Source organism: Rana temporaria, chromosome 6 (genome assembly GCF_905171775.1).
Source record: "Rana temporaria chromosome 6, aRanTem1.1, whole genome shotgun sequence".
Lineage (NCBI taxonomy): Eukaryota > Metazoa > Chordata > Amphibia > Anura > Ranidae > Rana > Rana temporaria.
The window spans coordinates 83,859,248-83,874,073 of NC_053494.1; the positions used below are offsets into that span (position 1 = coordinate 83,859,248).

General features: G+C 45.7%; 1 protein-coding gene across 1 annotated transcript in view; it reads left to right on the top strand.

Annotated features, from left to right (window-relative positions):
* The window catches only part of GRIN2A (glutamate ionotropic receptor NMDA type subunit 2A), a 1,843,544-nt gene that overhangs the window by 1,369,369 nt on the left and 459,349 nt on the right, over positions 1 to 14,826 (top strand). The window contains exon 9 of the mRNA XM_040356964.1: positions 13,978 to 14,207. Within this exon, the coding sequence (XP_040212898.1) occupies positions 13,978 to 14,207 (230 nt within the window). The remainder of the gene's footprint in view (positions 1 to 13,977; positions 14,208 to 14,826) is intronic.

A 14,826-nucleotide genomic window follows, 5' to 3' on the forward strand; every position in this document is an offset into this window, starting at 1 on the left:
ACACCGGCGCATCGTGGGCGCAAAAATACGCTGGACGCACCATTGTTTTTCTATGCAAATATGCAAATGAGTGAGATGCGGCGATCCACGAAAGTACGTTTGACCGGCGCAGGCTACACGCTGTGCGTGTAAGCTGTATGTCCGGTCTAAAGTTACCCCTCATAAAAGCAGCTTTAACTTTGCACCAGACGTGTGCAGGTCAGCTAAAGGAACACAGTTAGGGACGAGCTGAGCAGCCACACTTGCAGGACAACAATCTGTATGCCAACATGCCAGGGGCATCCATGGTCTTAGCTATACTACTGGCTTTAGATGCGCGTAGAAGGAGGAGGGCACGGAGGAGGAGGAGGACACGGGAGAGGATATACCGACCGCGCATAAACGTCTTTGGCATGTGTGATTCTGAGGTGTATCGCATCTTCAGATTCAGCCCTACTGCCATCATGGAATTAACCACAACCCTGAAAGATGACATCACCAGCCAGACAAAACACTCACATGCAGTGGAGCCACTGGTCAAAGTACTGGCAACACTCCATTTCCTTGCCAGTGGCTCGTTTCAGCGTACAAGTGGAGTTGTGACTGGGATGGCACAATCCTCCATTAGCAGATGTGTGCACCAGGTTATCCCCGCAATCCTCAGACGCATGGCCAACTAAATCATCAGACCCACCCAGGAGGACCTGCGGGTGAAGGCAATGCGTAATTTCTTCAGAATTGCCAGATTCCCACGCACTGTGGGGGCCATTGATTGCACACATGTGGCACTACGGCCCCCCTGTGAGACAGAGCACATATACCGCAATTGGAAGCATTGGCATTCCATCAACGTACGGGTGATAGTCGATGCCCAATGCCTCATATGGCACGTCCGTGCCAAACACCCAGGGTCCAACCACGACAGCTACATATTCCGTCAAAGCCCCATCCCAATGGAATTCGAATAGAACGTGTATGGGGACAGCTGGCTGGTTGGTGAGTGACATGGGTGTCAGGCATGTCTGTCCCCCCCCCATGATGCAGACATCACGAGGGGCACATGCACGACTAACATCCTCCTGTCTTTTCCCTTCCAGGTGACTCTGCATATGCACTTGGACCCCATCTCATGACTCCATTCCTGAAACCCCAGGAGAGCAAAGATACAATGATGCACACGCACGTACCCGTGGAGTGGTGGAACGCACCTTTGGCCTCCTGAAGTTCCGTTTCCGATGCCTGGATAAGTCTGGGGGTACCCTGTTGTATTCCCCAAACTTTGTGTGCCAGATCATCACTGCATGTTGCATGCTGCACAACTTCGCAGTGAGAAAGGGCCTGGAGATTGACATACGTGATGACCTGACCCCCGAACCAGACAATACCCCCCTAACCGAGGGTCCCCCATCTCTTGAGGGAAGAGCAGTCAGGAGATGCCTCGCAGTAGGCATCTTTGCACGTTAAACACACACATTAATCATGGCACAAGGAGAATGCACGCATGCACACCACTGTGGTCCCTAGCACACACACCCCACATCCTCATCAAATTGGATTAGCACAAGTCCACCATGTAGGACTTGTGAGCAGCAACGCCATGCCAAGGCTCCAATTATGTCACTGTACATTCATACACCATTCACACGGGCCTGGCGATCACTTCTCCACCACAACCGAGGGTGACACCCCTTTTCCGGCAGGAATGTCACCCCCACAATCATACATCATTCACACTGTAGCCTGCCTGGGCTACAAAAAATAAAACAAATCATAATCACAGTAAAATAACAAATAAACATAAAACACTCATCACCTGAGTAAAGAAAAACAAAAAAAACCTAACGGCGCAGATGTGGGTCACGCCTGTGGTGGCCACGGCTATGGCCCCGGCTCCTCAGGGGAGACTCATCCCCTGGTCTCTGCCCACCTGGCGGCCTGCCCTCCAACGCCAGGGCAATGCGGGTGAGGCCCACATTGAGGGTTGCCGTGTTGGCCTGGACAGCCTCGGTCAGGGCGCGAACCTCCTGACCCATGCCTGCTGTGGCAGTCTGCATATCATTGAGGAAGGTAATCAGAGCAAGGGAGTTGCAACCCATGTCCTGCACAGACTCCTTTATGGAGGCCAGGCTGTCCTCCATGCGGTCCAATGTTCGGGTAACCTGACCCAGATGGCGGGTCTGACGGGCCTGGTCCCTCCTGAGATTTTCGGGCAGAACCTCTGCCACCCCCCTTGTCTTCCGGGTCGCCTTCCTGCCTCCTGATGAGGCTTGGGGCCTAGAAGAAGGGGAGACCCTTGGGGGGGGGGAAGCCCTGTTGGGGGAGGAGTGGGAGGGGCTAGCCCTGATGGAGGCCTGACTGGTGCCAGAACCAGGGCTAGACTCCTCCAAATGGAGCATGACATCATTCCCAGACAGCACCTCCTCCTCCTCAACCTCCTCATGAGGAGAGCTGTGGGCATTCCCCTCCTCAGAGGACTCCTGGCTTGCCTGGGGGTCGGCATCAGAGTGATGTCCGGGGGATGGTGCATACTGGCAAGATGGCCCAGCACCCTCCTGCACATCTGTGGATGACACAAAACATTCACAGGTTGGAGGATCCACACACTTGTCACATATTGCCTCCCCCCCCCCACACATGCTACACACCAGATAGAAAAAAAAAATACTTACCTGTCCTCAAGACCTCCTCAATGGAGTCAAATCCAGGCACTCCCTCCACTTGATGCCTGTGGAGGCACTGGGCAACCACACGCTCCTCATCAGTGAGCCTTATAACAGTTGCTGGTCCCCCTCCAGTGCCCCTGGCATGAGCGGAAATCTTTGCCAGCTTACCTCTAACCACACGGCGGAGATCATTAATCTTTTTCAAGATCTCATTGGGGGTCCTGGTCTCACCCCCCAATGCATTGATATCATCTGAAATAATTTGCAGGATCTCCCTCCTCCTGGTCGGGGTGGTATTCAGACTCTCAGGGCCATGGAGAAACCGATCATATTGGGTCATGGCCCTGGTAATGATGGCCTTCTCCCGCAGGGGGTAGTTCAGCTTCCTCTTCCTCACTGACATCTCTCGAAAAACACACGCTCCAAAAAACACTCCGACACAAACCAACAAACACCAACAAACAACGGAACAAAAGCACCTTGCTTCAGGGGGGGAAACAAATGGATGTACTTTTGCAATGGACGGGCGTATGTCTGGACCTATTTATGCCCTGGGCGTATCTCACTAATTACGCCGGGCCTAGTTCCTATCTCACTGACTACTAGTGTTGCTCACGAATATTCGCATTGCGAATATTCGACTCGAATATAGCATATTCGAGAAATCGCGCTATATTTCGAATTTCACGGTGAATATTCGCAATTCCGAATATTCGCATTTTTTCAATTTGATTTTTAAAACAGATCACATCCTATCGACGTCTAAAAGCATTGCTGGTATGATTAGAGACCCTGGGCCGAGTAGCTAAGCTGAGGCGATCCTTTTATGTTGCCAAATTGAAAAAAAAAAAATTGCGATTTTTCGCTATTGAGAATGCGAAAATGATTGCGAATTTTCGATAACTGTGGTAGGAGAACTCTGATTGTCTCTGATGCAAAAGGGGGGGGGGCTTTGTGTATGTGTATGTTATGAATATTTGTATGTTTGATATTATTATTTTTTGTAAGAAGGAAAAAATTGCGCATACCTTAAAAAAGGGGAGAATACAGCAGCAACTCAAAAATGTTATACAACATAAATTAATACAAGACAGAAAATGGAGTCGCTCTACAAGAATAAAAAATATGTCTAGTGACAAGACATGTGGGCAAATTATAAAATAAGCAAGCGCAAATAACTTGTGAAATACACAGTGAAACAAATATATAAAGAAATATAGTCCCAATAATAGAAAAATAATCTTTCATAAAAATGTCTTTGATATGTGAAGTGAAAAAAAGTCCAAAGCATGCTGCATGAACGTGTTCAATCTTCAAGGTGTTTGATTGACAAACGGCTGTGACAGATGGATAGAGTAAAGAATCACCACCAATGCAAAACACTTTTTATTTTCTATTGTAAAATATCAAGAATATTCTGAGCCAATCAGAGTGCTCCTTCCGCATTTGCCGAATATTCGCAATTATTTTGTATTGTAAAATATCAAGAATATTCTGAGCCAATCAGAGTGCTCCTTCTGCATTTGCCGAATATTCGCAATTATTTTGTATTGTAAAATATCAAGAATATTCTGAGCCAATCAGAGTGCTCCTTCTGCATTTGCCGAATATTCGCAATTATTTTGTATTGTAAAATATCAAGAATATTCTGAGCCAATCAGAGTGCTCCTTCCGCATTTGCCGAATATTCGCAATTATTTTGTATTGTAAAATATCACGAATATTCTGAGCCAATCAGAGTGCTCCTACAGCATTTCTCGAAATTGCGCAATAAATATCGCATTCGCATGTTGCGATATTTCGATAAAATATCACGAATATTCTGAGCCAATCAGAGCGCTCCTCCAGCATTTCTCGAAATTGCGCAATAAATATCGCATTCGCATGTTGCGATATTTCGATAAAATATCACGAATATTCTGAGCCAATCAGAGTGCTCCTACCGCAGTTATCAAAAAATCGCAATTATTTTCGCATTCGCAATAGCGAAAAATCGCAATCATTTACTTTCGATAAAATATCACGAATATTCGAATTTAGCGAATATATCTCGAATATTCGAATATATATTCGAGATATATCGCGAAATCGAATATGGCATATTCTGCTCAACACTACTGATTACGCCGAGCCGAGTTCTGAGCATGCGCAGAGAGGCGCTGACCATAGTCAGCGTCATGCGCATGCGCAGTCCGGCCGGCCCTTCATTTGCATGGGGTCACGGCTCATTTCAATGGAACACGCCCACTTCCTTCCCACTTTCAATTACGGCGGCTTACGCCTCGAAATTTACGTTGCGCCGGTGCAACATTGTGCGGAAATACTCTGTGGATACAGCACTTGCCTCTCTAAGTTGAGCCGGCGTAACGTAAATGAGATGCGCTACGCCGGTCTATATATGCGCCGATGTACGTGGATCTGCCCCCATGTGGCCACATGTACTGAGTGCAACATTCAGAACGTAGGCAGGACAACCAGAAGATTGAGTGATAGAATGAGGGATCACTTCTCTGACATAAGAAGAAATGAAAATACTAACCTGGCTAAACATTTAAATCCATTCAACCCATTACAAAAATGTAGAGGGTAGACTGTCCTGCCCATGGTGGTGAATCATTGTCACTCCTTTGTAAGAGAGAGGTGTGTGGATATTAAAATATACTCCTGATTCCCCAGGGGTTTGAATTTTGAGTGGGATCTCATCTTACCCACTATTATGAATTGCTTTATGTCCCTTGGGGCAGTGGCGTAGCGTGGGTTGTCAGCACCCGGGGCAAGGCAAGAAATTTGCGCCGCCCACCCCCCCAACTTAGACACTACCAGAGTCCCTGACCCACCTGATTACTTTACTGACCATTACACACTATACTACACTGTCCACTATACTACACTATCCACCACACTACACTATCCACTACACTACACTATCCACTACACTGACCACCATACTAACCACCATACTATACTGTCCACTACACTGACCACCATACTACACAGACCACCATACTACACTGACCACCAAACTTCACTGACCACCATACCAACCACCATACGATACTGTCCACTACACTGACCACCAAACTACACTGACCACCATACTACACTGACCACCAAACTTCACTGACCACCAAACTTCACTGACCACCATACTAACCACCATACTATACTGTCCACTACACTGACCACCAAACTACACTGACCACCAAACTACACTGACCACCGTACTACACCGACCACTGTACTACACTGACCACTGTACTACACTGACCACCGTACAACACTGACCACTGTACTACACTGTCCACTACACTGACCACCATACTACACTGACCACCAAACTACACTGTCCACCATACTACACTGACCACTACACTGACCACCATACTACACTGACCACCAAACTACACTGACCACCAAACAAATTCACCACCAAACTACACTGCCCACTACACTGGCCACCAAACTACACTGGCCACCAAACTACACTTACCACCAAACTACACTGACCACCATATTATACTGACCACTACACTGACCACCATACTAACCACCATACTATACTGTCCACTACACTGACCACCATACTACACTGACCACTACACTACCACCATACTACACGGACGACCATACTACACTGACCACCATACTACACTGTCCACTACACTGACCACCATACTACACTGACCACTACACTGACCACCAAACTACACTGACCACCATACTGACCACCATACTACACTGACCACCAAACTACACTGACCACCATACTATACTGTCCACCATACTATACTGTCCACTACACTGACCACCATACTAACCACCATACTATACTGTCCACTACACTGACCACCATACAACACTGACCACCATACTACACTGACCACTACACTGACCACCATACTACACTGACCACCAAACTACAATGACCACCAAACTACACTGACCACTACACTGACCACCATACTAAACTGACCACCAAACTACACTGTCCACTACACTGACCACCATACTACACTGACCACCATACTACACTGACCACCATACTGCACTGACCACCAAACTACACTGACCACCAAACTACACTGACCACCAAACTACACTGACCACCATACTAACCACCATACTATACTGTCCACTATACTGACCACCAAACTACACTGACCACCATACAACACTGACCACCATACAACACTGACCACCATACTACACTGACCACTACACTGACCACCATACTACACTGACCACCAAACTACACTGACCACCATACTACACTGACCACTGTACTATACTGTCCACTACACTGACCACCATACTAAGCTGACCACCAAACTACACTGACCACCAAATTACACTGACCACCATACTACACTGACCACCAAACAAACTCACCACCAAACTACACTGTCCACTACACTGACCACCATACTACACTGACCACCAAACTACACTGACCACCAAACTACACTGACCACCAAACTACACTGACCACCATACTATACTGTCCACTACACTGACCACCATACTAACCACCATACTATACTGTCCACTACACTGACCACCATACTGACCACCAAACTACACTGACCACCAAACTATACTGTCCACCACACTGACCACCAAACTACACTGACCACCATACTACACTGACCACCATACTACACTGTCCACTACACTGACCACCATACTACACTGACCACTACACTGACCACCATACTACACTGACCACCATACTGACCACCATACTACACTGACCACCAAACTACACTGACCACCATACTACACTGACCACTACACTACCACCATACTACACGGACGACCATACTACACTGACCACCATACTACACTGACCACCATACTACACTGTCCACTACACTGACCACCATACTACACTGACCACTACACTGACCACCAAACTACACTGACCACCATACTGACCACCATACTACACTGACCACCAAACTACACTGACCACCATACTATACTGTCCACCATACTATACTGTCCACTACACTGACCACCATACTAACCACCATACTATACTGTCCACTACACTGACCACCAAACTACACTGACCACCATACAACACTGACCACCATACTACACTGACCACTACACTGACCACCATACTACATTGACCACCAAACTACAATGACCACCAAACTACACTGACCACCAAACTACACTGACCACTACACTGACCACCATACTAAACTGACCACCAAACTACACTGTCCACTACACTGACCACCATACTACACTGACCACCATACTACACTGACCACCATACTGCACTGACCACCAAACTACACTGACCACCAAACTACACTGACCACCATACTAACCACCATACTATACTGTCCACTACACTGACCACCAAACTACACTGACCACCATACAACACTGACCACCATACAACACTGACCACCATACTACACTGACCACTACACTGACCACCATACTACACTGACCACCAAACTACACTGACCACCATATTACACTGACCACTGTACTATACTGTCCACTACACTGACCACCATACTAAGCTGACCACCAAATTACACTGACCACCATACTACACTGACCACCATACTACACTGACCACCAAACAAACTCACCACCAAACTACACTGTCCACTACACTGACCACCATACTACACTGACCACCAAACTACACTGACCACCAAACTACACTGACCACCATACTATACTGTCCACTACACTGACCACCATACTAACCACCATACTATACTGTCCACTACACTGACCACCATACTGACCACCAAACTACACTGACCACCATACTATACTGTCCACCACACTGACCACCAAACTACACTGACCACCATACTACACTGACCACCAAACTACACTGACCACCATACTACACTGACCACTACACTACCACCATACTACACGGACGACCATACTACACTGACCACCATACTACACTGACCACCATACTACACTGTCCACTACACTGACCACCATACTACACTGACCACTACACTGACCACCATACTACACTGACCACTACACTGACCACCAAACTACACTGACCACCATACTGACCACCATACTACACTGACCACCAAACTACACTGACCACCATACTATACTGTCCACCATACTATACTGTCCACTACACTGACCACCATACTAACCACCATACTATACTGTCCACTACACTGACCACCAAACTACACTGACCACCATACAACACTGACCACCATACTACACTGACCACTACACTGACCACCATACTACACTGACCACCAAACTACAATGACCACCAAACTACACTGACCACCAAACTACACTGACCACTACACTGACCACCATACTAAACTGACCACCAAACTACACTGTCCACTACACTGACCACCATACTACACTGACCACCATACTACACTGACCACCATACTGCACTGACCACCAAACTACACTGACCACCAAACTACACTGACCACCATACTAACCACCATACTATACTGTCCACTACACTGACCACCAAACTACACTGACCACCATACAACACTGACCACCATACAACACTGACCACCATACTACACTGACCACTACACTGACCACCATAATACACTGACCACCAAACTACACTGACCACCATATTACACTGACCACTGTACTATACTGTCCACTACACTGACCACCATACTAAGCTGACCACCAAATTACACTGACCACCATACTACACTGACCACCATACTACACTGACCACCAAACAAACTCACCACCAAACTACACTGTCCACTACACTGACCACCATACTACACTGACCACCAAACTACACTGACCACCAAACTACACTGACCACCATACTATACTGTCCACTACACTGACCACCATACTAACCACCATACTATACTGTCCACTACACTGACCACCATACTGACCACCAAACTACACTGACCACCATACTATACTGTCCACCACACTGACCACCAAACTACACTGACCACCATACTACACTGACCACCATACTACACTGTCCACTACACTGACCACTACACTGACCACCATACTACACTGACCACCATACTGACCACCATACTACACTGACCACCAAACTACACTGACCACCATACTACACTGACCACCATACTATACTGTCCACTACACTGACCACCATACTGACCACCAAACTACACTGACCACCATACTAACCACCATACTATACTGTCCACCACACTGACCACCAAACTACACTGACCACCATACTACACTGACCACCATACTACACTGTCCACTACACTGACCACCATACTACACTGACCACCATACTACACTGACCACCATACTATATTGACCACTTCACTGACCACCATACTACACTGACCACCATACTACACTGACCACCAAACTACACTGACCACCAAACTACACTGACCACCATACTACACTGACCACCATACTACACTGACCACCATACTATACTGTCCACTACACTGACCACCATACTAACCACCATACTATACTGTCCACTACACTGACCACCAAACTACACTGACCACCATACAACACTGACCACCATACTACACTGACCACCATACTACACTGACCACTACACTGACCACCAAACTACAATGACCACCAAACTACACTGACCACCATACTACACTGACCACCAAACTACACTGACCACCATACTACACTGACCACCAAACTACACTGACCACCATACTACACTGACCACCATACTACACTGACCACTGTACTATACTGTCCACTACACTGACCACCATACTAAACTGACCACCAAACTACACTGTCCACTACACTGACCACCATACTACACTGACCACCATACTGCACTGACCGCCATACTGCACTGACCGCCATACTGCACTGACCACCAAACTACACTGACCACCAAACTACACTGACCACCAAACTACACTGACCACCAAACTACACTGATGACTAAACTACACTGACCACCATACTATACTGTTCACTACACTGACCACCATACTAACCACCATACTATACTGTCCACTACACTGACCACCAAACTACACTGACCACCATACAACACTAACCACCATACTACACTGATCACTACACTGACCACCATACTACACTGACCACCAAACTACACTGACCACCATACTACACTGACCACTGTACTATTCTGTCCACTACACTGACCACCATACTAAGCTGACCACCAAACTACACTGAACACCAAATTACACTGACCACCATACTACACTGACCACCAAACTACACTGACCACCAAACAAACTCACAACCAAACTACACTGTCCACTACACTGACCACCATACTACACTGACCACCAAACTACACTGACCACCATACTATACTGTCCACTACACTGACCACCATACTAACCACCATACTATACTGTCCACTACACTGGCCACCATACTACACTGACCACCATACTGACCACCAAACTACACTGACCACCATACTACAATGACCACTACACTGACCACCAAACTACACTGACCACCAAACTACACTGACCACCAAACTACACTGATCACCAAACTACACTGACTACCAAACTACACTGATCACCAAACTACACTGACCACCATACTACACTGACCACCATACTACACTGACCACTACACTGAACACCAAACTACACTGACCACCAAACTACACTGACCACCAAACTACACTGACCACCATACTACACTGGCCACTGTACTATACTGACCACTGTACTATACTGTCCACTATACTGACCTCCAAACTACACTGACCACTGTACTACACTGACCACTGTACTACACTGACCACTGTACTACACTGACCACCATACTACACTGACCACCAAACTACACTGACCACCAAACTATACTGCCCACTACACTGACCACCAAACTACACTGTACACTACACTGACCACCATACTATACTGACCACTACACTGACCACCGTACTACACTGACCACCAAACGACACTGACCACCAAACGACACTGACCACCAAACTACACTGACCACCAAACTATACTGTCCACTACACTGACCACCAAACTACACTGACCACCAAACTATACTGTTCACTACACTGACCGCCATACTACACTGTCCACTACATTGAGCACCATACTACACTGAGCACCATACTACACTGACCACCATACTACACTGTCCACTACACTGACCACCATACTACACTGACCACTATACTGACCACCAAACTACACTGACCACCAAACTACACTGTCCACTACACTGACCACCATACTTCACTGATCATTATACTATACTGTCCACTACACTGACCACCAAACTACACTGACCACCATACTGACCACCAAACTACACTGACCACCATACTAACCACCATACTATACTGTCCACCACACTGACCACCAAACTACACTGACCACCATACTACACTGACCACCATACTACACTGACCACTAGACTGACCACCAAACTACACTGACCACCATACTACACTGACCACCATACTACACTGACCACCATACTACACTGACCACCATACTACACTGACCACTACACTGACCACCAAACTACACTGACCACCAAACTACACCGACCACCAAACTACACTGGCCACCATACTACACTGACCACCATACTACACCTACCACTGTACTATACTGTCCACTACACTGACCTCCAAACTGCACTGACCACCATAATACACTGACCACTGTACTATACTGTCCACTACACTGACCACCATACTACACTGACCACCAAACCACACTGACCACCAAACTATACTGTCCACTACACTGACCGTCAAACTAAATTGACCACAAATCTACACTGTACACTACACTGACCATCATACTATACTGACCACTACACTGACCACCGTACTACACTGACCACCAAACTACACTGACCACCAAACTATACTGTCCACTACACTGACCACCAAACTACACTGACCACCAAACTATACTTTTCACTACACTGACCACCATACTACACTGTCCACTAAACTGACCACCATACTACACTGAGGACCATACTACACTGACCACCATACTACACTGTCCACTACACTGACCACCATACTACACTGACCTCTATACTGACCATCAAACTGCACTGACCACCAAACTACACTGTCCACTACACTGACCACCATACTGCACTGATCACCATACTATACTGTCCACTACACTGACCACCAAACTACACTGACCACCATACTACACTGTCAACTACACTGACCACCATACTAACCACCATACTATACTGTCAACTACACTGACCACCATACTACACTGACCACCATACTACACTGACCACCATACTATACTGATCACTACACTGACCACCATACTACGACCTTGAAGAAGGGGACAGATGTCAAAACCTTGTCCAGAAAAATGTATGTTGGTGAAAATAAAAGTATCACGGACAGTACTCAATTATTCATGTGTAAATCATTTAGACTTTTTTCCCTTTATTTGTTTTTAATCAGGATTATGATATATTTATTTCGTTTTATAGAGGGAGTTGTGCATATTTGCATCTTTTTCTTTTTTTGCTATACTTTGAGTGCTTTTTTAATTTTTTGGATGATTTTTTTCTTTCTGGGAACTGGCTATAATGGTCTTTTTTTGTGATCCGTGTGTGTGTTTTCCTGCAGCCAGCCCCGTGCACACCTAATATTTATTGAGAAGCAAAGTGAAATGCGTTGGGGACATGGCTTGGTGGGAGCTAAGGCTGAGACTGCAATTTATTCCAATTCCAGCGGGTTTGCATTGATGTGCAGCTTCATGGGATCCATCCTTTTCTCATCAGTTGTTTGGAACTGAGATGAGCTCCTTCCCTGGCCTGCACTCACAGTGGTGGACATACTGTAGGACTGCTTTTTCTTGTAGCCTGAGCAGCACACATTTTCCATTGTGATGCAGGACTCCTGCAGACTTGTCAAGTGTATCTGTCTGCTTTTCCTTTTTTTTTTTTTTTACAGGCAGGCAGATACACACTGTCAGGAAGAATAAATGGACTATCAGGGTGCTTAACACAAAGGTCCTAAGTGGATACTTGTAATTTCCCATTCACAGAACTCTGTAAATGAATGACGCCTTTTTTTTTAAATAGCGACAGCGAGCAGGGGGCAAAGATACCTATTTGCTGTCACTAAATTCAGTGGACTGGGTGGACACTGCAAGAGTGTGAACATGTTACGAGTTCCACCATTAAAATTAGTGAAACATGTAACATGTCCTCATATGTGAAATCCTTTAACTAGGAGACATCTACTGTATGTTTATGGCATTGCTGGCTGTATTACATTTGTCATCCAAAGCATATTGTAAAATGACAATTTTCTTTCTTTTTTCAGCACCACACGGACCTTCATTTACAATTGGAAAAGCTGTCTGGCTACTTTGGGGTTTGGTCTTCAATAATTCTGTACCTGTCCAAAATCCAAAAGGCACAACCAGTAAAATTATTGTGTCAATTTGGGCTTTCTTTGCTGTGATTTTTTTGGCAAGTTACACTGCCAACCTAGCTGCATTTATGATCCAAGAAGAATTTGTAGATCAGGTTACTGGACTTAGTGACAAAAAGGTATGGCTTTCTCAACAAAAATATTCTGTATTGAATATGCCTTTGTAAGATCATTATTTGTATAAAAAGAAACATCAATTATCTTCCAATAGCAAAAATACAACCATAAAATAAGGTATTCATTTTATATTTATTGCTATTTTATTTATGTATTTATTTTTGCATTGCTTTACTCAAAGTGGCTGTAAAATCACATGTATTAATTACTTTGAGTCTCTCTGTTTTAGGTTCCTGTTCAGTACATACCTTCTTTGCAAAGCCCTGCTGTGCTGCCATAGGTGTGCACAGCCTATTGCCTTAGGGTGTGCACCCCAAATCTGAAACGCAGATGTGTGTGTATGCATATTTATATATACTGACAGTGTCAGTAGGGCAGAGATTGGTGTCAATAGGGGAGTGACCGGTGTCAGTGGTTTTTATTTTTAATATTTTATGTTTTATTATTTTTTATAATATTATTTTTTAGGAGCCCCATTAGAGAGCTTTGCTGAAATATCAGAGGTCCAAACAGGGGGGAATCCTATGTGTGCTGTCATGTGATCTCCCTCTGCTTTTCTTCCTAACTTAAAATGTAAGTAAACCCCCCCATCATTTTCAGCCAAGAAAGCTGCCATCTGTG